At 52.9% G+C, this 27,475-nt stretch overlaps 5 protein-coding genes across 5 annotated transcripts; 3 read left to right on the top strand and 2 right to left on the bottom strand.

Moving 5' to 3' along the window:
* Positions 1 to 6,743: 6,743 nt before the first annotated feature.
* PHYSODRAFT_320230 (hypothetical protein) lies at positions 6,744 to 7,757 on the top strand (the record flags this gene model as incomplete). Its single annotated transcript, XM_009541290.1, has 2 exons — positions 6,744 to 6,997; positions 7,355 to 7,757. 2 exons carry the CDS (start codon positions 6,744 to 6,746, stop codon positions 7,755 to 7,757), a joined length of 657 nt encoding a protein of 218 aa, XP_009539585.1.
* A 5,945-nt stretch (positions 7,758 to 13,702) lies between these two features.
* Positions 13,703 to 14,026, top strand: PHYSODRAFT_535097 (hypothetical protein; the record flags this gene model as incomplete). The annotated part of the gene is made up of 1 exon (XM_009541289.1): positions 13,703 to 14,026. The coding sequence occupies one exon, from the start codon at positions 13,703 to 13,705 to the stop codon at positions 14,024 to 14,026; it is 324 nt and encodes a 107-aa protein (XP_009539584.1).
* A 5,871-nt stretch (positions 14,027 to 19,897) lies between these two features.
* PHYSODRAFT_342802 (hypothetical protein) lies at positions 19,898 to 21,227 on the bottom strand (the record flags this gene model as incomplete). The annotated part of the gene is made up of 5 exons (XM_009541288.1): positions 19,898 to 20,139; positions 20,220 to 20,456; positions 20,531 to 20,630; positions 20,695 to 20,887; positions 20,953 to 21,227. 5 exons carry the CDS (start codon positions 21,225 to 21,227, stop codon positions 19,898 to 19,900), a joined length of 1,047 nt encoding a protein of 348 aa, XP_009539583.1.
* Positions 21,228 to 21,399: 172 nt separating this feature from the next.
* Positions 21,400 to 21,738, bottom strand: PHYSODRAFT_342801 (hypothetical protein; the record flags this gene model as incomplete). Its single annotated transcript, XM_009541287.1, has 1 exon — positions 21,400 to 21,738. One exon carries the CDS (start codon positions 21,736 to 21,738, stop codon positions 21,400 to 21,402), a length of 339 nt encoding a protein of 112 aa, XP_009539582.1.
* A 116-nt stretch (positions 21,739 to 21,854) lies between these two features.
* Positions 21,855 to 27,177, top strand: PHYSODRAFT_342800 (hypothetical protein; the record flags this gene model as incomplete). Its single annotated transcript, XM_009541286.1, has 10 exons — positions 21,855 to 21,999; positions 23,493 to 23,691; positions 23,768 to 23,859; positions 24,075 to 24,179; positions 24,256 to 24,498; positions 24,724 to 24,856; positions 24,890 to 25,021; positions 26,346 to 26,508; positions 26,870 to 26,981; positions 27,023 to 27,177. The coding sequence occupies 10 exons, from the start codon at positions 21,855 to 21,857 to the stop codon at positions 27,175 to 27,177; spliced, it is 1,479 nt and encodes a 492-aa protein (XP_009539581.1).
* Positions 27,178 to 27,475: the final 298 nt, after the last annotated feature.

Below are 27,475 nucleotides of genomic sequence, written 5' to 3'. Positions count from 1 at the left end.
GTGCTAGTCCATTGCAACATTTGTGGAAAACTTATGTACCGATAGTTTAACCAACATTTCTAAAGTGTCACTACACTTTCAACCTCACAGCGCTGCATTTATACTTGAACTTTTCCTCACGATGAGGACAGGTGAACTCTACATACCTGAATGCTCTTGTCGACTCGAACACCTTCGCGTAAATTGCTGGATACCATGCTCGGGTAATTCCTTGAGCATGATTTTAGCTTTAACAACCTTGTTTACCGCTCAAAATTACCACATCGCGCACCCTCGTTACTGTTGTTGTCCAAGTAAGTGATGACGCCCGGGTAGGTCAGCATCGTTCGAACTGCATGGTACTCATAAAAGCTTTTGAGTGGCAATCATTTCACAATATCAGGTTGTAACTATTTGGTTGTTGCGTCTACCCTATCAGTGTTGTAACATCGTTTTATGTTGCTCTTTAGGCAAACATTAAACATAAAGCAACGAGCCACGATACTTTACTGCATTTAATGTTCGTCCTTCTATATTACCGGTGGTAGTGTAGGATGTCACGCTCCACAACAACTTTTACACAGCGGAAACCAGCATGTTGGTTTGTAGCATGTGGTTGACGGGGCAAATTCCGAAGTGAGATTAAATGTTATCGTCTCTCAAACTACTCTCTAGTCTTCCCCTCCTGTTTTCCTTCTTGTTCTCCTTGTGCTCGTTGGTGCCTCGCATCAGACAGATTACTCCCGGGTTCCGATTGACTTGATCTCAGTATACTTGGGTCTCCCTGACCAGCCATTGGTATATCCAGAGCCCGGCTGCCGCCGGCTCTCCCGTCGCCATCGGATCCTCCGAGTCATCGGCGGATGTGTCCACACGTTCTCCTCGTCCATGTGCATCTATTGGCGGTACTCCCGAAGACTCATGAACACTCCCACTCGCCGCTAATGCTGCACGACCGTCCCGACGATTCCGCTTGCGCTGATCAGGTACTTGAGCCTCTTCGTCCCCAACGCCTTGGTAAGCATGTCCGCGAGCCGGTCCTCCGTCGGCAGGTAGTTGACGACAATGAGTCCTCGGGACACATTCTCGCGGATGAAGTGATGCTTGATGTCCACGTGCTTGGTCCTCGTGTTGTACCCAGCGTTGCTTGCGAGGGCGATCGCGCCCTGGTTGTCCTCCCATACTTGGGTAGCTCCCACTTGCTCGTGACCCATGTCCTTGAGCATGGCGCGGGTCCACAGCACCTCCTGCGTGCACAGGCTCAGCGCCATGTACTCGGCCTCCGCCGAGCTGAGCGCCACCGTGCGCTGGTACTTCGACTTGAAGACCACCGGCGCCCCGTTAATCATCACCATGATGCCCGACACCGAGCGTCGGTCGTCGAGATTGCTGCCCCAGTCGGCGTCGGTGTACGCCGTCACCTCGACCTTCTTCGCGTTCCCATTGTAGGCGATGCCGATGTCTTGGGTGCTCTTCAGGTACCTGAGCACGCGGATGGCAGCCTTCCAGTGCTGCTGCCCGGGGTTCTCAAGGAAGCGCGACAACTGGGTCACGATGTACGCCACCTCAGGTCTGGTGGAAGTTGTAATGTACAACAAACAGCCAATGAGTGCTCGGTAGGGCTTCGCCTGCATTTCCTCGCGTTCCTTCTGAGTCGTCGGCGACTGAGTCTTCGACAACTTCATGCCCGACTCACCACCACCTTGGCGTCCTGCTGGTGGAACCGCTTCACCACATCATCAATGTATCGAGTTTACTTGATCATGAGAGTCATCGCCGATGAGTCATGGTCGATCTCCATACCGAGAATGAACTTGGCCTCGCCCAACTCCTTCATCTTAAACGCATTCTTGAGCGCCACCTTGACTTCCTGGATCTCGTTGCTCGTCTTGGCCGCGATGATCATGCCGTCCACGTACAGGCAGACATATACGAACCGGCCCTTCTCGCCCTTGACGTATACGCACTGGTCGCCACCGCAGCTCCGAAATCCGATGCCCACGAAGACTCGGTGGATGGTCTTATGCCAGGCATTCGCCGCCTGCTTCAGCCCATAGATCGCCTTCTGCAGCCGACACATCATGTTCTTCGCGTTGATGATTCCGTAGGGCACCTCCATGTAGACGCGCTCCACCAGCCCGCTGTTGAGAAAGGCGGTGTCCGCATCCAGCTGCTCGGTGATGTACGCCTCGGCCACCACAACCGACAACACCACTCGGATCGAGTTCATATTGGCCACGGGCGAGTACGTCTCGAAGAAGTCCACGCCAAACTTCTGCTTAAACCCTTTCGCCACCAGGCGGGCCTTATACCTGATGTCTCGGCCGTGCTCGTCGCGTTTCTTTGCGAACACCCAGCGACAACCGATCGGTCGAGCACTCGGTGTCCGACGGATCAGCATCCATGATCTGTTGTCCGCGTGTGCCTTGAGCTCCGCATTCATTGCCTTCACCCACTCCGACGACTCGTCACTCTGCACGGCCTGCTGATACGTGGTGGGTGCGTCATTGGCATCGCCGACGTCTGCGTCGTAGGCCAGCACCGCCTCAGCCAATAGGCTGTCTTCGTCCACCCTGGGTCGCTTCGGAGACGGTGGCCAGAAGTGATCATCGTTGTCCGAGTCATTGGGACCATCTTCTTTCGACTCCTCACCGTCTGCGGAACTATCTCCAAGTAGTAGTACCGGTTCTCGGACACGCTGGGTCCGTTCCGGCTCGGATGGAAGACCATGTCATCACTAAATACCGGTCTCGCGAGTCGTCGGTACGTTGTCAGCTCCTGCATGGATGGCTCCGGCGTCTCCGCTTCATGCATTTCCGCGTCCTCGACGGTCGCTTCCACCGATTCCATCGGCTCGTCGGCGGCAGGTCGTTGCATCTCCTCGTGCAGCGCCACTTCATCGTCGACATCTTCCGTCGACTGAATGGTCGGCGAGTTCTCGCTGGGCGACGTGTCGTAGATGCCGTTCACCTCGCGCTCGTCCAGCTTCATCGACCTGGACACCTTCACCTTGTTTGACTCCAAGTCGTACACTCGGTAGCTTTTTGAGTCGTCGGCGTACCCAAGAAACATACATTTGAAGCCCTTCGGCTCCAACTTGATGCGTCGCGACTTGTCGACATGGGCGTAACCAATCGACCCGAAGACTCGAAGATGGTCCAGCCGAGGCTTCGACTTGAACGTCAACTCGTACGGAGTCTTGGTCGGGTGCATGCTGTTCGTCGACCGGTTGATCAGGTAGACAGCAGTGCTGACCGCCTCTGCCCACCATATCGAAGCCACGCCCTTGTAGTGTAGCATGCTTTGAGCCTTCTCCATGATCGTGCGGTTCATCCGCTCCGCCACGCCATTCTGCTTGGGGCTATACGGGACCGCCTTCTGATGCATAATCCCATTCACCCGGCAGATCTCAGTCATCGGCGTGTTCACGAACTCAGTGCCGTTGTCCGAGCGCAGGCATTTAATGCGCTGTCCCCACTGATTCTCGTACAGCTTCATGAACGACTTGAACTTGGTCACGACCTCGCTCTTCTTGGTCAAGAAGTACGCCACGACGTGTCGCGAGTAGTCGTCGACAAAGGTGAGCACATACCTCGCTCCGCCCTTGGACTTCGTCTTCATAGGACCCATCACGTCCATATGAACCAGTTCCAGCGGTCAAGTCGTCGCCGACGTCGACCGCGACGGGAAATGTGCGACCGTCTGCTTGCCCTTCATGCATCCTCCGCACAGGGTCTTCGTCTGCTGTTGAGTCGTCGGGATTCCGTCCGTCGCCTCGCGGGTCTTCGCCATAGCGTCTCCGTTCAAGTGTCCCATACGAGCGTGCCATAGCTCCCACTTTCTGTCGACTCCCGAGTACTCGGTGTAGTGCGCCATGTCCTGCTGGCAGTCCAGCAAGTACGCCTTGCCGACCTTCTTCCCCGAAGCGATCGCCTTCGTCTTGTCCCAGATGACGCACGACTTCCGCTGGAACTCGACACTCATGCCGCGTTCAGCCAACCTCCCAACCGAGAGTAGTCGCCGGTCGAGTCCGGGGATGTGGAGCACCTCCACCATCTTGATGCGCTTGCCGTCGATGCCCGTTAGGCGCACCGACCCTTTCCCAGCCACGCGGATCTTCTTCCCGTCCGCGATTGTCACATACATGTCCGCCGACGACTCGTTGTACTCGAACAAGTCATCGCGGTGAGACGTCATGTGAGCCGTCGCCCCACTATCGATCAGCCAACCCGCTGATGGATTCTCCGCCACAGCGAACACCGAGTCTTCGGCGGTGTCTCCATTTGCTTTTTCCGGGCAGTCCCGCTTCATGTGGTCCACTTGGTCACAGTTGAAGCCACCGACCTTTCGTCCGCCGATGCGCTTGCGGCGGAATGCCTTGCCGCCCTTGCCGAACTTCCGTTCTGGCCCCTACCTCCGAACGAGGTAGCCTTCAACGCGCGCTCCGAGGTCTCCTTCTTCTCCTGCCGCTCGTACTCCTTGAGCAGCTTCTCCTTCACCTCGATGAGGGTCACGTCCTTCGAGTTCTCGACGATGGATGCGATCAACTCGTACTCCGCCTGCAAGCTGCTCAGCAGGATGACGAGTTGTCGGGAGTCATCGAGCGGCTCTCCAAGCGTCTGGAGGCCCACGATGAGCTCGTCGAATTTGTCCAGGTGCTTCGCTATCGTCGCACCGTCCTCCATCTTGAACTCGTGGAGCCGACGAGTCATCGTGACCCGATTATGCATCGTCGTCCGGTTGTAGAACTCGCGTAGAGCATTCCAGGCTTGGATAGCCGACGTCGCCGACCGAATTTTCGTGTGGTGTTCCACAGCCACGCCTTGAGCGATCAGACCGAGCGCCTTCATGTCGTTGAGCATCCAGGCCTCCGTCATCTCCGTCGGGTCCTTCACCACTTGAACGTGCGCCAGCAGCCCCTTCCTCGCGAGCGTCATACGCATCGCGAACTCCCAGTGGAAGTAATTGTCGCTTCCCAGGATGACTTCGGCCTTCTTGCTGGACGCCGTCATGTCGGTCGTCGGGGAGGGCTTGAGCTTGTTGCGGCTGTTAACCTGTTGGTTTGTAGCTTGTGGTTGATGGGGCAAATTCTGAAGTGAGATTAAATGTTATCGTCTCTCAAACAACTCTCTAATCTTCCCCTCCTTTTTTCCTTCTTGTTCTCCTTGTGCTCGTTGGTGCCTCTCATCAGACGGATTACTCCCGGGTTCCGATTGACTCGATCTCAGTATTCTTGGGTCTCCCTGACCAGCCATTGGTATATCCAGAGCCCGGCTGCCGCCGGCTCTCCCGTCGCCATCGGATCCTCCGAGTCATCGGCGGATGTGTCCACACGTTCTCCTCGTCCATGTGCATCTATTGGCGGTGCTCCCGAAGACTCATGAACACAGCACAATACTGTTTCGACCGATCCTACATAGCCCAGTAGAAATGATCAAGCCGTCGCCAACTGTTTGTGCTTCTTCCAATTCCAGTTTCATTATCAATGTTCCCCGAAATTATCTTAAATTTTTGCCAATCTTTATGTAGAATGGGCCTCGTTCGGCACATAATCGTTTTTTTTCACTTTATTTCTGTCGCCAACATAACTGAAATGTTGAGCAAAATCGTTGGAGCTTTCATATCTTGTTCGCTTCTTACCACTTATTTTTTTCCTAACGACTGCACATATCATGTAGCGTCATATTTCCCGTTCCTACCTTCACGAATGAGGCTACTAATAAATATTTAGAGCACCTCGAATTCCAGAGCTTCTTTGGGCGAGACTTTGTTGTTGCGATGCATAGATTATACGATTTTAATCCTTAGTTGAGCTTTTTTTTTACGATTGCAGCTGTCTAAAGCATACATTTTCTGGGTTTATCGTTATGATGACCATCAACTACCGGTATTGCAAGTTGCAATTTGCAACATTTAATCAAAGTATTGTTTCCTATCCGACTATAAGCAAGATCACCAAACTAACTAACAGTGAGTAGGCAGAATAGCTTTTAGCTATTTTGCATCTAGGATGGTAGAAATTTTATAATTCTCGGGTCGGTAGGGCTTCACCTGGGTGAGCTCCTCGTTTGCACTGCCAATGTCGCCTCGCTCTGGCGGGCAAGGCGTCGGTAAAAAGATAGTAACTCTTACTTAGACATACCTACGCGCGGACCATTGCAGACCTCCGCTTCGCTGCCGTTGTAAACGGCGTCTCTGAGGCCTCTCTCGACAGTAATTGATCGTTCTACAACATTATATTTGACATTTTGTGCGGCCAGTGCTGCCTCACACGATCAATACTATGCGTGCGCAGCACTTTCGTTTAAAAAAACGAAGTTTTGCCATGTACGAACTGCGAGGAGGAACGACCCGGGTCACCCTGTGAAAAGGCCTTGGTTTCTGTTACTAAATGTCTCTGCCCTTCTCATTGGACGAGGAGGGGGATGCGAAGCGAAGCTTGGCAGTAAGGGTTAACCCTTTAGCTACATGTACCAGACAATTTCTTAAACTGCTAAGTAGTGTTCTCCATTTACCTGTAAGTTGAAAAAAGTTCCCGCTTACTTTCCGTAAATTAACCAGGGTAAGTCTTACCGGTAAGGGTAAGTGTGAACACTACTGCTAAGCTTGCTACTGCGGGTCGGTGGCTGAGTGAGGAGCACAGCAGCCTCTCGGGCGCGTCGCTGAGCAAGATAATCTCCACGGGCGCACAGGTGAGTTAGTTATGTGATACAGCGCAGCTGACCAATTTTAATCTTGATCTGGGAGATTAAAATCTGGTGCATATGGTCTCACTTGGCGCAGGTCCCGACCACTTGAGCGCTCAAGCAGCAATGACGACGGGCTCTTCGTGGCGGGCGTTCGCTCTGGGCATTCGCTGGGGCTGCGGCCACTCGATCGGGCTCGTGGTCATTGCGCTCATCTTCTTCGCTGCGGGGCAGACGGTGGACTTGGACGCCGTGGGAGGCTACCTCAACTACGCCGTGGGCTTCTTTATGACCGCGCTGGGCATTTGGGCGGCGGTTCACGTGCGGGAGAAGTACCAGACGCAGCTGAAGGAGGGCGTGTAGTCGGTCGTGAGCGCGGAAAGCGGGCGAGCTGAGAGCAACCGCGCGAGTCGGAGCAGCACTGGCGCCACGCCGACCAATTTGGTGGAGCTCATGCCGCTCTCGCAGCGACGAGTGTCGGGTGCCGCAGATTCTGCAATGCCAATGACGTCCCCGAGGACCTCGTCGGTACAGGAGCAGAATATGGAAGCAGCGTCGCCGTCTTCGCCGTTCCACTTGCAGATTAAAGAGGACGGGGCTTCGAGTGCTGCGGACGCCACAGGAACGGCGGTATCCCCGCGAGATAAGGCTTCAAAGCTGCACCCGCACAGCTGGACTTGATGTCGGAGTATGAGCTTCGAAAACCCTGCGACACAAAAGGTAGGTCTTGTGGCTCTACGTACCCGATGTGGCTCCGTTGGCAAACGCTCACATCATTCATTGCACATAATGGCTCTCCTCGTGGGGATCATTCACGGCTTCGCAGGACCTGGTGGAATTCTAGGCGTGCTGCCTGCTGTGGTCCTGAACGATTGGGCCGTCGCGTACCCCGGCTCCTTCTGTGTAGCGTCGATCTTCATCATGGGCGTGTTTGCGGCGCTCTACGGCGAAGTCACTGGTCGTCTGGGTGGCAACTCGCTGGTGATGGAGTTCCGGATCGGAATCTTCTCCGCCTTCCTCTCGTTCATCGTGGGCGTCGCCTGGATCGGCCTGCAGGCGTCAGGCCAGATGGACGCCGTACTCGGAGAATAACTCGATCGCTGTTGGTACATGTAGAGTGATGCGCGCATGTTCACAATCGTTGTGGGTTTCATTGTGCTGGGTGCTCTCTTCGCCACCATCGCCTACCACTGGAAGCAGCACAACAACAAGAGACCCAGAGGATTGCTCAACAATATGCAAAGGAAGTCAAGCAAACAGCGCTCGTTGGGGAGGACCGCGGTTCAAGTAAGTTATGACGACATCCAGGATCTCCGACTTATCGGAAGTAGAGCCTTCAGCGTTGTGTGGCTCGTCGGGTATCGCGATTCGCAGCTACTCGCCTCGAAGCGCATTCAAGAAGACGTCGATATCACGGAGCACACACAGACATTCGTGGAGAAGATTAAGCTGGTTTCCAAGCTCGAGCACCCGAATATCGTCGCCTTCATAGGTGCAGCCTGGAGCTCAGAGTTCGACATGCAAGCGTTGTTTGAATTCATCGAGAATGGCGACCTCCGATCGATACGATCAGCGCCCTCGCTGTCGCGTTACTGGACTCGGATCAAGGTGCAGCTCCAGTGGACGTGATCGAAGCGATTGTGTACCTTCACACCTTCACTCCACCTGTGCTACTCCGAAATTTGAAGTCACACAATGTGTTGATATCCGCAGAAATGCAAGTTAAACTCACCGACATCGGCGCCACACGAAGCCTGCCAGATAGCGGATCTGAAGCTGGGATGCATCGATGGCTTGCACCCGAATTGATATCGGGCAGAAGATATCACAGCCAGCCAGCGGATATATTCGCGTTTGGCGTACTCCTCTCGGAATTCGACATGCACAATCGTCCGTACACTGAACAACGATGGCAGCACTGTAATTGCATTTACTCGCTTCTATTGGTCATAATGAAGACGGTCTTAAACTGCTCCGATGGCCTTAAAGTGGCCGTTTGCCTTAGTGGGTTATTGTCCACTTCCACGCGAGATGGTGAAGAATGCAGCGGTCTTAAGAAAAACACCGACCTCGCCTTCAAGGATCGCGACCTGGATAAGCACAGCAACAGTATCAATAATCGAGACTGTCGAGTCTGGATTTCCTGAAGCCTACCTCTTCTTCCAGCGCGTTGAGCTTGTCCACTTCCGCCTCGGAGCAGTACACGTTCATGTCGACCCTGTCTCACAGCAGCACAATCAAACGTTCATGAGAATATGGGCGAGACTAAGGAGAGCCATTTCCGGAGATTTGCGCGGGGGGCCATTTCACAAAGATAGTTCCAACGAGCTCCTCAAAATCATCCGGTTTAGACATATTAGACATAAGTCAATTTTCAGGTGTGCCCGTCCCACCAAGGTGTGTCCGTTGCAGAGGACGATCTTGAAGCATTAGATGCACTCTTCCTCGAATCTTAGTAAGAACTTCTCGTCCCCAAGAACGGAGCATTAAGGTTGCTATCAGTGCACTTGTTTGGCCGTCTTCTCTCCTATAAAACGCCTCAAAAGAAAGAGCCTCACTTTCAAAAACAAATCAACAGCGAGGCTGCAGCACCCCTCCAGCAACACTCTCCCAAGTATTTGTAGCTTGACTACATGTACCCATGCATATAGTGTGGTACCGGGTTATAATGGCGCCGATGATAGTTACATTCATGACCACGCGGCCTACAGATTATTTCAGTCCGTGCGAAAGTAAACAAAACGCAACATGATTTAGAATACTGCGAACTTACAAGGTTGCTGCGCTTTGGCTGGGAGACCTTTTTTCTACTTCGTATTCTTTTAATCCTAGACGTGCAAGGTCTGCAGGGTTATTGTCAGGCAGATAGTTTAGAAAAAAAAAGTTCAAATGCAGCCCTCAGTGATGCCGGTGTGGCACAATGTAAACACTCTACGTGATGTGGACGCGTGTACCAATATGTAGTTTTGTTGTATATTCTTCGGTGGCTGGTGCAATAGTTGGCGGACTGCCTGTGGAAGGGTTGGGATTTAAGCCACAACTGCAGCTTTCGAGAAGTCTGTCATGAACGATTCTAGCAGTCGAAGGCAGGCAGATGCTGCGGCTGCGAAGCAGGCGCAGGAGATGCCCGTGGATAGCGTTTTTGCAGCACAAACGCTTAGCACAAAATTCGAGTCAAGAAGCACTGTTAGTTGATTCTAACTAATACCTGCCATCTACTGCGCCTGCTTCGCAGCCGCAGCATCTGGCAGGTAATGTGCATTCAAGAATTTTTTAGGCCGAAACGATGTTCCAGCCAGCAGTCTTGTGTACTTTACACTTCTAACTGGCTGTTCTCTGAAATTTATTTCAGAGTTAAGGGGCGATTGGAATCCCTGGCTCATACCTGACCAGCTTGATTCATTGACATCTAGCAGTATAGGCAGGTTTTGATACAAATTAACGGTTAAACTGCAGTACAGTGGAGTGGAAGAAGACGCATACCCCGCCTAAGATGATATTTTAGGTGAATGTTACATGTGGCGGCAGGTTGTGTGGAACACCTCAAATAGCTACATTCGAGCGACCTGAGTCGAAATTTTGCATTAATCGATCAGAATGTAACGATAGAAAAATACAGTACGGGGGGGGCGTGGTCTTGACGCTAAACGTCAATCTTTTGATGGACAGAGTACGACTTCACAGATATTATGATTGTTCTCTCACTTTCCATTTCGCGTTCGACCATTAAACCAAGCACTGATCAAAACAAAAATCCTTTCCGACCGGACAGCTACGGCATTCGACGACTTCGTGAGGCACTACGAGTGCCACGACAAGTCCATCATCAAGGCAACGGCCACCACTTACGGGGGCTCTTTCTCTCTACGCTCTTCACCCGCGCGCAACGTGTTCACCCCTGCTGTTCTGAACAACGTCGTCACTGACGACTTGAGACTGTGCCCTGGCGTGTTCTTCGGCGAAGACTTCACTTCTTCGCATCACGACTTGCGAACGCCATCATGCTACCCCACGTGCACTTCAACATCGAAATTATCGCTGTCCGACTGACGGTGTCGCTTAAGAGACAGCTCTTCAGGAAGGCCTTATGTCGCTGCATCCAGAGCAAAGGCGACTCCGAGGCCACAACCTCGTTTCATCGGATGTCGACAACGCCCTCTAGGCGGCGTTCGAGGCCAAGGTCGAGTGAATCATCCACATCCAGATCGTGGTTGTCGTCTTCATTCTGTACGACCTCATCGGTGTTGCTGCCTTTGCGCGGCTAGGAGTCACTGCCGACTGGATCGTAGCGGGCTCTACCATTGCCAAAGCCCCCAGATACAGGTGCTGCAGTCCAAGTCCACCCGAGAGATCGATACGAAGAGTCCATCAAGCACAAGGAGGTCTTAAATGCCATACAGATCGTCAAGCTGAAAGCGTGGGGCGACAAATTCGCAGATAAATCCACGTGCGATAAATAGAACTGCTGCTGAGCGCTGCAAAGTAGCAGAGAGCTCTGTCCTCCATGACTTTTGGTAAATTTGTACTACCGCAATTCGCATGTAGAGAGCTGCACCCTACCGAATTTGTTTTGTAGAGGGATACACCCTACCGGAGCTAAAATACCAGACGCCCGATTTTGCTCAAAAAACGAATCGGCACCAGACGCCCAGATGTATTTATCAAAATTACTAAACTGAGCACTCTACCTCAAGTCTCTCAAGGCCGAATCTCACCAATGCGGCTGCCGACACAGCCCAACTTATTAGCTTGTTTGCCGCCACCACCCCAACTTGAGATCGAAGTTCAGTAGAGCAAGCTTTGCGTTTGTTCCTGCCGCCGACAGAAGCACCCCCACCACCACTCTTCCCCCTGGATACTTTTCTGTAGGTAGACCCGGAAAGAACGTATCTTCAGCGAAACAAACATTGCAGTGTAGTCTCAGGTGCTCGACCATAGCCTTCTTCATTGCAGCAGTGTAAAATGGTAGGGCCCGCGTCGTTTTCCACCTGCCTTGACCTCCAGACAGGCGAGGGTGACTTGGTGGCGCCCGCGCCGTTGCAGAAATGATCGCGCGCTGAGCGGCCGAGAGTGCAAAAATTACTGGCTTGAAACTGGTGTATCCCTCAACAAGTCAAGCCCTGTCAATCTGAAGACACAATTGTGATTGGCTAATACTATCCTGTATCCCATACGTGGGTGTATCCCTCTACAAAACAAATTCGGTATGTTCACCCCGGTAATGTTGATCTGTATTCGTACTTAAAAGTATCATATACAAAATTCAGCATGTTGTATAAGTCACAACTGTAATATTGTGGTTATATTTTATTTGCCGGGTATAATAACTGGTCTGATTGGATAAAAATATGTAGATCGCTTCATATGATTGGTCGATGTAGGTGCATCTCATAAGCGGGTGCAGCTCTCAACATGCGAATTGCGGTACCATGCTTTCAGCTGAATAACATTAAAAATATTTAGCAGTACAATGAGACCGAGTATATTAAGATAATCTTAAATTTCAGAGCTTCTTCGGACCGCAGGCACGCGACTTTGTTCTGATGTCGAGCAACTCGCAGCAGGTCTATTTAATGATCATTCCCATGGCAATCTACTTGACCGTCATGTATCTACTGCCCAACCGAGATTATTACGCTGTATTCGACGAAGTGGAGACCCTTGGAAATGTGATGCTTTACTGTGTCCTGCAGCTGGCGTCGTTGCTGCTTTTAATCGTTATGCTAAAACGGATGCTTGGGCTTCCACCGACAAGGCAACTCGCGTTTGTCCTAGAGAAGCAGTTCCACTGGGTACAAACTAGCCTTGAGAAACCGGAACTTACGCGTCTTGGATGCCTGATATCTCGACGAGAGCGCAACGGTCAACTTGACAGCCAATTCGCATGATGATGCAACAAAAGCCACTCTCATTGACAACAGTTCATCTTCAACTATCAGCCAATTATATGTTCCGCAATCATAAAACTAGCCAACTATTTAAAAAAAACTCTTTTTAAAAAAAATAACGCCAATACCTGGAACACCTCATTTCGTATATTTAGGGGTTAACAATCGCTTCGGAATACAACTGTAGCTTTCCAGGACCTCCCGGTAAGCTGAACCATTATAAATTTTGCGCTAGAAATTACTGGGTGGCGATATTAGACACATAGGTAAAACAAACAAATTGAAGAATATTCACGTCAAGCTTACCTTGCACCACTCGGTGGAAGCCGAGATATTGGGCGGTGAACACCTTCGCTGCATGTCATTGGCTATTCGAACCTTATTTACCACTTGACAAACATCCAGTTACCGAAGAGCTGTAATGTTGTTGTGTAGTAGCCATGTACTTTGCACTAATATCAGGGCACCGCTATTTCCCCACACACGACACATTACATTATCTTCCTAGAGCTGCAAACCCTCACTAAATCTTACCTAAACCAACGAAGCAAAGTGCACTCGTGGGCACGTAGCTAGTGAATCATACTCTTCGTTGGTCCTTCGAGTCCTTAAGAGTGTTTATAAAATAGATATTCGTAAGTTAGCACCAAGTGCTTTACCACGCAACTTGCAGCGCAAAACTCGCGTCGTAAACGACTTACCGGGTAGGCTACAGTTGACTCCCGAACCCGTTGTTAATAGTATAATATCTGGTTCTATTTGAATGGCTGGTTCAACTTCCATTAAGCGTGTGCAGACAGAATGTTTGACTCAATGGGACGCAAAGTATTCTTCGCTTGATTTCCTTGCAGGTCACTTTTCAATTTGGAAGCGTTGACTCATGAGTCCCACGTTGTGCGCCTTCGAATAGTAGGTCCATCTTCTATTAAACTCGTTGTTCCCTATGCGGAATGTTTGGCTCTATGTGAAGCAAAGTATTTCTCCTTTTGGCTTTCTTACACGTCACTTTTCAACAAGGAGGTGTACCGCGATGAGTCCCTTATTGACCGTGTTGTATGCAGCGGTGCTCTTCCTACTCCACGCTCTACCTTGCCTCTGCTCCACAACACAAGTCGTGATCTACACCGGCCTTGACGTGGACGACGATCGATGGTCGTTCGAGTCTTTTACGACGCAAAGTGCTACACGTTCAGCTCTTGCCTGGACGGTTCTAACGTTGGCGCCGACTGGGAAAGCATCAAGAGGCAGGCGATCGTGCTTTACGAAAAGGAGCAGTGTCAAGGAAAGAAGCTCATCAGCCACACTCTCCCCAAAGGACATGTTATGTTCCCATCCGACAAAGGTGCCAAGTCGTTCATGGCCTGGGAGGAAGAAGTGTACCCGACGAATGGCATCGAGCACGAGTGTCGGCGAGCGATTCTCAACATGACAGGCAACTCGTCTGAGAGCGCTGGAGTTGTTCGGCTATCGTAGAACTCACGCAACCAAGTTTGCTGGTAAATGTTTTGTTTTATTTAAAAATCAAAATAACGTGAGCGTGGCTAGATGTAATGTGTTTCACATTTACGTTCCCTCGCTTGATCAAGATTCCGCATTGAGCCACGCAAACTGGAAGCTGACAAACATCAAAATTTAGTTTACTCTCAACTAAAACTAGCAATGGAGCATCTCAGTCGCGTTGCTCCGTTGAGTTGCTTAGGGGGTCGACAGCCTGCAGTGGAGTCTCCACTACAGGCCGACGTCCCCGCCCTTTAAGTAGATCCAATAAATTCATCAATAACCTTGATCATGCTTTGCTGGGAAGAGAAGCAAATCAGAGTCTCAGTTCAAATCCAGATGATCGAATCAATAAACAAATAGCAACACTAGTTGGGCTGCATGATGGATCTTCATTGTCAGCAACGACATTATCGCTAGCTTCATCCTTGGGGCTGCACCGGATCCAGCAAAACAACAATTAGCTCCTAGATGCGACAATGGGCTCGTTCGCATGAAAGCTGGTTGCTGGGCTGGGCCCTGTGGGTCCAAATGCTTTACCAACACTCGCTCACTACCGATAGAATATAGATACGAAGACTGAGCTGCGTCACTACCAGGAGCTCTCCTGGCTACATGTACGCGAGTTTCACAGAGTGCATACAACATAGTAATGTGTGAAACAGCGTATTGAACGTGGTGGTCTGCAAAGCTAGCGTGGATGCAGGCAAGTTGAAGTGCACTCTCTTTTAGCAATTTTACCCTTGCCAGCACTAACTCACTCCTAGTAGTGGATGGACTTGGTGCTATAAATCAGGGTGAAGCCGAGGGCTAGGTGACGATTTATTTGCGATCTAAAGTGTAGCAATTTATCTAAAACCGCGATTCGCTTCCCGCTGCCTGTTTGATTAGCTTTTATCGTCGAGGCTAAATCGTGTCCCCCCACTTTAATGGCATCGACCCCTTCCCACCAGGGGTCATTCTAGTTTTTACACAGCGAAGCGTTTCTTTGGATCAAAAGAGGGTTGTTCACCCGAGGTTTATTGCGTGGCCCCGGGGTAGCGATTCACTTGTGTCGAGCATTCGTAAGACAGTTTGACGACAAATCAAATCTAGTGATTTGATTGGCGAATAGTACGACTTGCCAATTCTGTTGGCACTGCCACCGCGTTCCTCTTCGCTACTCTTTTTGATGCATTTCGTTGCACTTCGTATCCTGACTAATATCGGGCGCAGCATAGTAGTGGTAGTAATGATTGGCGGTTCGATAAAACTGTGCGGAGGAGCGCTGCGACACCAACAAACTCCCTCTACATATTTAAAACACCACGGCGAGCTTAGATCGTTTAGATTTCCTAGTACTACAGTAGCAAGCCGAGCAAACTGGTAAGCGCCTTCAGCCGGGCTGATCAATTACATTAGCTTTGGCATTTTTCATGTATTCCCGAGAAGTTTCGCCGCTCATTTGACTCTTAGAGGCCCTCACGTCGTTGCGACACCACCAACAGCTTGCCTACACGTGGCCGCGGGTGAGGTCGGAGGTGTCCACTACCGACGTAGGTGGAGCTGCAGCAGTGTACGCCTCCGGGAGTAAGGCAGCCAAGCAAACCGCAACAAATACAAATACCAAGACTGGCTGACGCTGCCTTGTTGCTACTACAAAACAGTTCATTTCATGGCTTTGGTAAGATCCCATAATGTATTGAATGTCTACTCCCTCGCGTCCTCCGACAACGCCTCGGTGCGGAGCATGTGTGCGCGCTCGTCGTGCATTGTTTCGCTCGGAGGCGTCCTCAGAGGACACGACAGGGTTCGTGGGCCGCACTACCGGATGAAGAGGGGCTCTATTTGGTTATGCATTAACTAGAATTCACTATAAAGCCCTGAACGTTTTGTTTGTCAAGCTGGGCTAATGGTTCGGGTGCATTTATTTATTAACCATTCTCAAACAAGCGTGTACATTGTAGTTGGCAGTAGGGCCGCACTACCGACTACATGTTCGTGCTTGTGAGCGCCTTATTTCGTCGGCTCGACTGTAGGTGGCACGAGCAATTCAAAAACGGCAAAGCGGTTGTCCTCGGGTTCCTACATGCTTAACGGAGGAACGCACGCAACGACACTACCCTCTTTCGTGCAGAAAGTTTTGGCCAATCGCATGGTGCAAATTGTTGTCCGACAAACTGTCTTACGTTTTGACGGACAAAATACAATGTAGCCACTGGAATACTAAAACCAAGATGTAGCCAAAATGCGTTGATTGCAAAACGTATGACACTTTGTCTTACGGTAGGCTCTCTGGGGCTAAGTATCGTCTTACGAAAGAGCATGAATCACCTGTTGCTGCCCCTTGCTTGCCGTGCCGTGGGTGGCCCAAGGAAGGCCCTTTGACGGACACGGGTGGTACAGTGTATCGTTTTCAGATTACGCGGACAAGAGACGTACATTTGGTGAGCGCTCGACATGTAGGCTACGCTACGGTGTGGTTCTACCTGAGCTTCTAAGCTTACGTGCAAATTCGTTGCTGTACTTACGCGTTGAGTAGAGCGGCGATGGCGGCTGAAAGCATTAGGGCTGCGACCGAAGCGGCGGGCGTTGACGTCGTCGCAGCGGATTTCTTGGCCGTGCCGCTGCCCGAGGACGTGAGCGCGTCCACGCCGTTCGACGGCGTGCGCTTCTCGCCCACGGACGTGCTCGAGTCGGTGTGCGTGTACGAGTTGGCGCTGCTGCCTTTGCACACGGGTTGCAGCGCGGTGCACCCGGCAGCAGTGGTTCACTGCTCATTCCCGAATCATCAGCAGAATGGGCACAACGGCGTCCGCACCCCAACGATCCGCCTCCGACTGGCGCTCCTCCTCCGAAGCGTCCGATGACTCGGAGCCGGAGGAGCTGCTGCCGCCGTTCGTGGGGAGCGTGCAGGACATGGTGGTCCTCGCCAAGAGCGAGCAGGACGGCGCGAGGCTCACGACGCTGGTGCACCAGGCGGCCGAGCAGGAGCTCGACCTCTTCCACTACGCAGCGGCCGTGGCCGACCAGGACTTATTCAGTATGATCATGGCGTTCCTGCCCACGCCCGTGTTCGCGCGCGAGATGCGGCGCCGCAACGCTAACGACCGACGGCCCCTCGAGTGCTGCGAGCACATGCACCCGGCGCTGGCCTCGGCGCTCAAGACCTTCTTCATCAAGAACGGCGTGGATCTGGACGCCGACACCAACACTGCCGGGGCTGACAGAGCGCAAGTCGGACGGGCCGGCAAGCTGGATAAAATCGTGGGGATGAACGAGCCTCGCGAACGCATCATGCAGGCCATTCGGCTGAGTGAAACAACGCCCGACGTGCCCGTCAAACCGCTGCTGCTAGAGGGCCCGCCTGGTACGGGCAAGAGCTTTTTGGCGACGTGCATCGCCGCCGAACTGCAGCGCGAGGTCGTGGAGATCAAGACGCACGACGTGCTGAGCCACCGACTCGGTGGAACCGAGTCCCAGGTCCGCGCGTACTTCGAGCGCGCTGCGCGGGTCAAGCCCTTGCCAGCGCTCGTGGTCATCAACGAGTTTGAAAGCTTGTGCCCGAAGCTAAAGGACTCGAGCGAAAGCTGGCACTCGACGCTGCGTCAGTGCTTCCTCACGCTCTTCGACGACACCATCGACCCCGCGTCCAAGTTGTGCGGAGTCCGCGTGGTCCTGACGACCAACTTCGTGGACAACGTCGACCCCGCAGCCTTGAGCCGCATGGAGCGCATCCACATTCCGCTGCCGTCCGCGTCCGACCTCAAGCTGCTCTTCCCCAAGCTCTGTCGCGAGCGCGTGCCGCAACTCGGCGTCCAGCGCGTAGATTGGGACTCTGTTGCCTCTGTTGGTCACGAACTGCTGTCTGTGCGTGGAGTTCAAGACGTGATCGCCAGTGTGGCGAGGAAGCAGCTTGCGTCTGACACTGCTGTGACCTCGAGCGACTTCGAGGCAGCAGTGTACGAAGTAGTCGGCGACGTCCATCCAGAACCACTCAAGCGCGCCGACAAGTTCATCCGCGTGGATATCCCGCCCAAACGCGTGCGGTCCGCCAACCTGGCGTCGTGTGTCGCGCGATGCGGCTGGCGCTTTTCCAGCGCTCCGACTGCGGTATACCGACAGCTTTTCACGCTTGAAGAGGTCAATGCGACGTCGGCGTTTATCCTCCGTGAGGTGGAGACAGACAAGGTGTTTTCCGGTCGAGGCTGCTACCGCGCACTGGTTAACCCACGCGCCGACCAAAGCCAGTGGAAGCCTTTCGACAAGTACGAGGTGCGAACACGCTGGTCGCGTTTGTAGGCTCCATGACTATGCTGACTCGCTCTTTGGCTTGGTAAACTTGCAGGTCTTCGTGCGGTGCGTTGCCTCTGACGGTGATAAGATGGTGGCGGATGAAACGACCTCGATGTTCATCGAATCGAGCGGGAACGCAGGCGTGCAGAGACTTGAGTGGACAAACACTGGAGCCCACCTAGCAGTGTACGAACGCGGGGCGTCGTCGGCTACTGTGTCGGCATGCCTCGCACCGCGGATGAAGCTGTTTGAAGCGGACTGTGTTTTCGTTGAGTCCAAAGCCAAAGCCGAGCTCAAGAACGCAGACCCCAAGTCGGTCTTGGTGCTCCGCACCGACGACGACTCGTACCTTGTGGGCAGTGATGCTGTTCAAGTGGTGGGAGGAGCGACTTTGGACACGGCGGATCGACTTGGCTACCGAGTCTTCCTGGCTGCAACAGCGCCAACTGAGCTCGTTCCACCGCACCGCACGTTGCTGTCGCCTAACTTTCACCTCCTGACACGCCGGAGAACGCGGGTTTGAAGCGGCTTGTGATCGGCCAAAAGAGATTCATCGTGTGTTCAAACACGGCGACCACGGTCGGTTTGACTTTGCGCGCCAATAGCGTCTTCTACGCGGCGTTGGGCGTGGTCTACGTGCGCCAAACGCAGTTTAATGCCGCAGACATCGAGAACCTGCGCCGGCTTGGCCACAAAGTGCTGGCAGTGCCTTCAGACGGCCCCACGTCAGCTTGGAGCGGCCCTTCCATCGCCGACTGCGCTCGCGAGGCCAGTTTCCTCGCCCAATTCGACGTGTACACACCGTGCACCGGTCCGACTCAAGTGCTTGCGGCCGGAACGACTGTAATGCTCGACGTTGAGGTAAGCCATCGCAGTTTGATCTATTGACGGTGATGCACAGCTAACTAACCCTTACATTGTCGGTCATTTTCCAGGCTCTGTCGCAACCGCTTCTCGGCCGACAAGAAGTTTGTCATCCTTCGGTACTACCCGTCGGCGCAACTGGTGCTTCAGGAGCTGTCGACGCACCACGGTGCAGTCATCAACAAGTCGGGCGCACGGGTGCGTGACAAGGGCTACAACGACGATGTGTTCCTCAAAGGATACCGCAAGGGCTGGTATGAGGACGTCTACTGGCGCACGGTGGGCGACCACCCGAATCGGTTCCTCTCCGGCGGCGTGGACGGCAGCGATTACAAGTTTAACATCCGCAATGAACACGGCTTCGGCTTCGGCAACCGCCGCATCATGGTCAAGTTGCCGGGAGATGGCGTCGTTTTCTGCCGAGGCGTGGACGGTGACGCAGGAAATCCCAAGATGGCGTGCGTTCTGTTCAATGCCGACGGGTCCGTGCGGGATGCAGAGGGGTACAAGGGTCTTCTCGGACGCTGGAGCGACATCGTCCAGTAAAAGGAGCTCTGATCAGCATGAACGCAGCCTATACGTATTGTTTTCAATCACATTCATGTACATTTTAACCATTACATGAGAACAGAGTACGGCATCCATAGGAGCGCATTACAAGGAGCCTTCGCACGTGAATACCGTGCAATGGCCGATCTAATTGACGCTCTAGAAGAGCGACATGGCAGTGGCCGCCACCGTGGCCACCGACAGAACGAACGCCGCGGCAGACGCCGTGGCACTGGCGCCGCTGCTTCCCGTGGTGGCGTCCGTAATGGACGCGCTGCTGCTCTCCTCGTTCGTGGGCGTTCGCTTCTCACCGACGGCGGCGCCCGTGGAGTGGTGCTCGTAGCTGTTGCCCTTGATGCCGTTGCAAACGGGCTGCGTGATGGTGCACTCCAGAACGGGGACTGCAAACAATGCACAGGATTGATAGGATGAGTTCTCAAGCCCAAAGCTGCGGTCACACGAGTTGGCGGAGATAGCTTACCCTTGGGCGTAGGCGGCAGCTCGCTCGAAATGTTCTTCGAGCACTCCAGGATGGCGGTGCGCGTAGGCGTGTAGCTGTCGTGCTCGACGGTGGAGTTCTTCGTGGTCGTGTACGCCTTCTTCAGGTTGTCGTACTCCGGGTAGGGCGTGAAGACGCACTCGGTGAGCTCGTTGTCGCAGTCTTCCGGCATGAAGTAGCCAACGCCGTACTTGCCCGCGTCGCCGGTCTTGGTGAGGGCTGAAAGGGGTCAAATACAGATCAACCGTTAGTAAAAGGTTGGATGAAACATCAACTACTGAAACAGGACGCACTCTTGCTCTCGACCAGGTTAGCAATCTCCGTCGTGAACTCGAAGACGTTGCTGCCCACGATCTCGTCCGTCATCTCCTTCTCCTCGTTCATCCACTTGGCCTGCACACACCAATTCGTCAGCAACCGATCCTTATCAACATCTTCACAGTCCTTTGGCACTTACATCGAGGAACGAGCGCTGGTTCTCGTAGCCCTCAACAGTGTTCTTGCCCTTGTTGCATCCGAACTCGCCGAACATGAGCGGGTGAGCGTAGCCGACCTCGGCGTACTCGGACATGAGCTTCTTGAGGCCCGTCGACTGCGAGTACTCCAGGTGCGTGGCGGGGTCACCCTCGACGTACGGGTTGAAGCCCATCCTGTTGTGGAGCACAAGAGACGGTTAGTAAGTGCAACCAGCTCTCTCGTAGCGGGCAGTTCGTACCATTCGGCACGGGTGTTCTCGTCATCGTCAATGGCGCAGTCGTAGTACGAGATCCACTGCTCACGAGGAGGGATGTCGGCAATGTCCAGGCCGATCGGCACCTGACGCACGGAGCCCGAGCAACTCGCAGCGTAACTGCGCGTGTCACGCAGGAAGGCCTTGACACACGGAGCCGTGGTCGTGCCAGCGGCGCCGTTCTTCACCTGGAGGTTGTTCTCGTTACCGACACTGAAGCCGAGCGTGTTGTCGTACACCGCGAAGGCGTTGTAGACCATCTGCGCGCGTGAACAGGTCGTCCGGGTAGCACTTGGGCGGCTTGAAGTCGAGCACCGAGCAGTTCTCGCACCTGCCAGTAGAACACTGTTAGTAAATTTCAAGAAACTACAGCAACACCTAAATTCTAAGTACTCACGGAGCGGTCATGCCCACGAGCACGTAGATGCCCGCTTAGGAGCACGCGCACATGAACTTGTCGTGGGACTTGCTGGGGTCCACCGAGTACAGTCGGATGGTATTGACGCCGAGGTCCTTCATGACCTCGAGGTGGGGCTTCCACACGGCCTCGTGCTCGTCGGCGGCCCAGTCGTAGTTGCTCACGTCGGCCATCTCGCCGCTGTTGGGGCGCGGGTAGTACGCCATGCGGAACTCCATGCCGGTCTCCGAGTTGAAGAACTTGTTGCCCTTGGTGATAATGGGGGCAACCCACGCATCGGCCGGGGACACGACGACAGCGGTGGCGAGTGCGGCGGCGGCGCAGAGTCCGCGGATACGGGAACCGAAGGCCATTGTTGATGAGGTTGGACTGGAGTGAGGTGAGGTGAGAGGCTGTAAGTACTGAGTCGACCTGTGCAGGGCTTGTCAGTGGGGAGTCCGGTCGCTTCTCGTCGACGGCGAGCAGCAAAATGGAGAATGAAGAGCGGTCAGGTGGGAGAGCGAGCTCAGCTCATGCGCTCTTAGGCCCGTTCTCAACCGGCCGCATGCGGCCGCACCGCATCGCACAGTTTTGTACAATGCGGCTGCATGCGGCCGCATCGGTTGAGAACGCTCGTACGGCCGCATTGTGCGCCCTACCCGCATGAGCTTCCAGATGACATCGGCCAATTCGAACTCAAACATACCAAAAGCAGCAACGCGAAGTATGATGAGTTTTGCCGAAGACTCGTATTTCTCGATGCTAGCTCATACACCAACTGAAAACAATTTATGAACAAGTACTTGTACGCCTGTAGTGGATTAATGCTAAATAGGTATCCGACGTACCAGTAGATTAAAACCAAACAGCAAGAATGCAAGGCAACTCACAAAAACTGTAATGAAAACGGAAACTCGTTAAAAATTTCTAAATCGGCCATCGATTTTGAAGCTACACGCGCTCTACGCTAAAGGAATCTATTTTGCTTTGTGCAGCAAAAGATTACGCACTTATATCTCTTCATTATACTGGTGGGGTTAACTTACAAGTAGCTTCTGTAGCATAAGTTGACGATCCACTCATTGAGTAGCTCCACCATATCGCTGTAGGTGGACGGTTTTTCTTCACACTGCTGGTTGACCAGCGTAGTAGCTCTTTTTGTATCGCTTTCCTTATTGTTGTCTGCGCCAGGTTTTTGCTGAAGATGTTTGCAATATGCAGAAACACAACAAGTTTTTCGACATACTCACATTTTATTTTAGTGCTAAACCTCTGTTGACTCAAATAAAAAGCTCTACTGATGCCACCTAACCGTGCCTTTCGCCTCAGCACGCCTTCGCCGATATCGTGCGGGCATGGAGGTATACGTTAGCTCGCTTGAAAGCCCAAACATCATGGTTGGCTGTGGATATGGGCTGTTTGTCATCATAAATCAAGTAAAGTTAGCAAGGTCTCGAATGCATAACAACAATCATCTTCATAGGCACTGCAGCCGAATTGTTTGGCCCCTATATATGGTATGCACGTGCTGGTAACTGTCGGCAGCAGTCGCAGCTATTAGTTTTTACCTCACGGTACACGATAACATTTAACTCTCACGCACACGACTCCGTCAACCGATGCATGTTATGACTACATGTATATTGGCTGATACATAACTTCACACGTAGGGCGATACGCTAGTGCATGTTGATCTACGCCTGCTAAAGAGCAGGTAGACGTAGTACACGCTTCCCGGCGGTGGGGGTTCTACATCTAAAGCTAGTTTCCACTACCTGCAACATGTATCTACTTCGAAATAGATGTAACATTACACGTTCTGTACGATGCACTCAATAATAACACGAAATCGTGTACATGTAGGCCGGATAGAGTAGCGGGCCCCCTTTGTGTTGGTGTCCGCTAGCACCAGCGGCCCGAACACTTGACGCTGCAGGCGATTGCTTAGCCACAGTCGCCAAAAAACCCTCGGAGCCTCTCTGGCGCACAGCAGAATCCTTTTTTTTTCAGGCTGCCGGTGCGCGGTTGCCTTAGCTGCTGCTTTCGAGCAAAACGAGCGCAACAGGAGCTTAGGGACATCACCAGGCTCGGGAGAGTGGAGAACCTGGTGCTGACGCTGTGGACGCAGCGCGAGGAGCTTTGCTGGCCGCCCACGCCGTCGCCAGCGACCGCGAGGACGCGCAGCAGCAGCTGGCGCAGCCACTCAAGACGCTGTCGGAGGAGCTGGAGCTCGTGGCGGCCGCTGCGACGACCGTGCCGCTCGCCGCCGCGCTGACCCCGGACTTCTATGCAAGCTACCTGCTCATTGTGCTGCTGGCGAAGAAAATGTGCGTGAGCAACATGGCTACAAAATGGCGGACTGGCAGACTGAAAAAATCCTACATGTAGTCTTTCTTCGTACAGGAATGACGCGCGGTTCCTGTGGAAGCGCATCGCGCGGAGAACTCCGAGGAGGTCCCGTGCTGTGTGGGAGATCGGCAAGGCGCTGTGGCAGCGTTGGAGTTGCTGACGATTGCTTGCGGATTATGCGGACAGGAACCTGGCTGCGCAGCGTATAATATGCCGCAATGAACTACGACTGGTCTCCGTCGCTGCAAAGGACTGATCGAGGCTCTGAAGAGTGCGTGCACTTCTTCTTCTCATTGAATTGTTGTGTTAAAGTTGATGCTGGCCTGACCCTTGTTGTTGCATTGTTGTGGTTATTGTATAGCTGCCACCCGCGAGGGCACTGCAGAGCTGCTGAGTCTTGCGTATTCGACAATTTCGGTCAGCGATGCCGCGCTGGGCTTAGCTCGGCACGAAGACGCGATGCAGTGTACGTAGCCATTGGAGGCAATCACGTTGGTGAGAGTATCGAGCACTCACAATTCGTTGCTGCTTTGTCGCAATAGACTGCTCGTCGCTGAACTGGGAGGTGAATGCGGCGGACCAAATGATCCTGCCAGAACACGGAGGCTCTGCAAGTCAAAACACCAGTGACGCCGAGTCCACCGTCAGCACGCGCAGTAGCAAGAGCAGCAAGAACAACAGCAGCAGCTCGTCGTGGAAGCAGAAGCGGCGACGGCTCAAGACGGAGCGGCTCAGCAGCACGACCATGGCCATTGGGACCTCCGTCATCTCCAAAAGCTCCCCCAGTCTGGCAACTGGTCGTCTACATCCCCACCGTGCTCCTGTCCTCCTGCCGTGTCCGAGGCCGTATTGCCCTTGGTGCTCTTGGGCCAGCACGTGCCGCCTTGTAGTTCGTCCACGTCAAGGCTCCGCAGCCTTACTTTTGCGAGCCACAGCGTGCAGAAGTCCGACACCTGCACGTTCGAGACGGACTTGATGCCGCCCGGCCAAGCGCCCTCGGGGTTTGCAAGGTCGTGCAGATCGGGGCGACGACCTGGCGGTGACGAATCCCATCGAGCAGAAGGCTTGCGACGCTTTCCTGCTGAAGGTGAACCAGATCGCCAGCAACACGGCGTCGATTGAGGCAGTGACGGTGGAGAAGAAGTCTGGCTAGACATGTTCATTGCTGACCTGGAGGAGTGTGGCCGCCGGTGTTAAGAAGGGCGCTCCGTGCCATGCTGAGCGTTTGGTCAAGTACAACCAGGCTCAGTCTATCGAGAAGGATCGCGACGATAAGACAACGCTAGTGGGAATGGAGAAGCTGGACAAGTACGCGACTTCTAGGCATGAACTCGTGCGTATACAACTAAGTCTGGGCAAAGGTGTAGATACATGTCGAGGTGGTGCTGGTGGCCAGCTTCAGACCTTCAGAAGCAGCATCCCCATTAGTCCACAGTCGCTCACTGTGGCTGCCAAAGAGCAGCGCAGAGCTGAGTTGAGTCGTGTCGTGTCGCCTGTGGATTTGGAGTCCAGTGTAGTTCACCTACATCTCGTCGCAAAATTCAACAAGGTAAATCTTGTAATACTACAGCGGGAGGGTATCGAAAAATGAAACTTCAATTGCCTGTTGACTGAGCGATCCTGGGCATCATGGCATGCAGAAGTCCGGGACCAGAGTGTTGCCGAGCAGCAGTCCGTCTGACGTGAAGAGATATCACGACCTCGCAGTTGAGTCCTTGGGCCCCGACACTAGTGCCGGGGCTATTTGAGAACTGGGCGGTGATGCCTCGGCAGCATTCCGCCTGCAGAATTGTGCTAGACTTCCAGCGTGCAGGTCTTGCAGGCGCTTGAACTCCGGTGTATCCGACTTGGGCATCTGCACCTTGTCCACGGGTGATGGAGGCTTGGAGGCACCAGTGTGTGGCCGTTGGCGTGCAATGTCTTCGATTCTGGCACATAGATGGTGTACTGTATATATAGCCTATGCATCATCGCAAGGAACAGGACGTAAGGAAACTATGGGATCTGCTGCGCCGCATGATGCGATGCATGTACGTGCATGCATTTTTAGCGGCGTATATATAGACAGATGAGGTCTAGAAGGATGCTGCATCATCGCAAAGAACCGAAAAAATGCTTAATTATGTCTGCTGTTTAGTCTTTCCGTTTTTGTGTTTTTCGCGCTTTCATACGTCTACAGCAAACGTATGAAAGCGCAAAAAAAACGCAGGGTACATGTTCTCTGAAATTTATTTCAGAGTCTACCGGTGATACTACTTTCCGCGCTGTTTTTATATATTAGAATTTAGCGATGCCCTCTTTGCTTGAATAGTGTATCTGATGTACGGGTCACCCATTTCATATCAAGGTTTTTGTTAAAAAACACAGCCTTCGTAATTTATAGAGTCTGATTGTCCATAAATCTTATCAAAGTAAACAGTTGCTGGTCCAACACATAATGAAAAGCCTTTAATATCGTATACCTCTTGTCTTTATGAATCGCCCACGTGAATGTTGACCCTGTCGGCGACGCGTCCATCTCGCGCTACACGCGAATGTAAGTAATTAAAACGGTAATTTATTGAGTGGGTTTTTCTTGGGATAAATACAGGTCTCAATTTATCCCATGGGACCCGATCTTCATTTTTGCCAGACACCACGCACCCGAGCTGGGCATTGCCGACTTTGGCGAGAGCGAGGAGCAACGCAGACTGAGGAGACACACGCCGCTCGGCGCCGAGAAGTACGAGGTCGGAGCCACGTACACCTTCGATAATCTGGCGCTGGGCAACAAGGCGAGCGACTACACTAGTTTCGTGAACATCGCGAAGGGAACCCCAGCGAGGACCCCGTCACGCCGCTTACGCTGGGCAAAGCGCCGCCGCTGTTGAAGCAGTTCTAAAAACTCAATAGACGACCTGACTCTCATCGTCATCGTAACCTTTTTTACTACCCTTATTTCACCCTGACCGGAACTTTTACCCAGAACTCTGCGCATGTATTAGGATTTTTTACTACCCTTATTTTCACCCTGACCGGAACTTTTACCCGGAACTTTTTTCCGGGTAAAACACCAGGTCAGGCCAAACATCCGGGTAAAGCAAGAGTGTGCTTTGAATTGATATTTAGTAGCAGTGTTTAATACATGCTTACGATGTGCTATGGTGTGCTTGGAAGTACGCAGATGTGCTGTACACGGCCGAGCAGTTCGTGTCGTTCGGGCCGCAGGCCGAGATCAAGGAGTACTGCACGCTGTTGTCGTACCATATCCACCGTCGTCGGCAATCCTGTCGCCCGAGCACAGCATGAATGAACTCAAATCTGACCGAGGCGTCGGTGCCCAGGGACGCCTGCACCAACAACCGAACGCACTGCCTCCGTTCCTGGCGTACTCGGGCTCGAGCAACGTCACGGCCTCAGTCGTGTACGTGTACAGCACGACTTTGTATGAATACGTGTTAATGCTGAACACGTACAGTCGATAAAAAAAACGTTCAACTCGTTTCAACAACAATCGAATGCTAAAATGTTTCAACAGTAACCGAGTAAATGCTAAAACCCGACGAATGTCTTAAGCGCCATCACATCAAAAGTTCTGCTCTTCCACCTCCATGGCCTGCGTGGCCCCGATATTCAAGCATCTCGGCGGCAGGTTCTACTGGTGTAGCGTATGTTGCAAGCAGTACAGCCTGGGCTATGCCGATGGAAGGACGCACTATCAAAACATGAAGGCTCACCTGAACACACAAGTCCACAACAAGAGGAAAGAGCGACTCGAGTCTC

Source organism: Phytophthora sojae, assembly GCF_000149755.1.
Source record: "Phytophthora sojae unplaced genomic scaffold PHYSOscaffold_21, whole genome shotgun sequence".
Lineage (NCBI taxonomy): Eukaryota > Oomycota > Peronosporomycetes > Peronosporales > Peronosporaceae > Phytophthora > Phytophthora sojae.
This window is presented reverse-complemented; position numbering and strand designations above follow the sequence as displayed.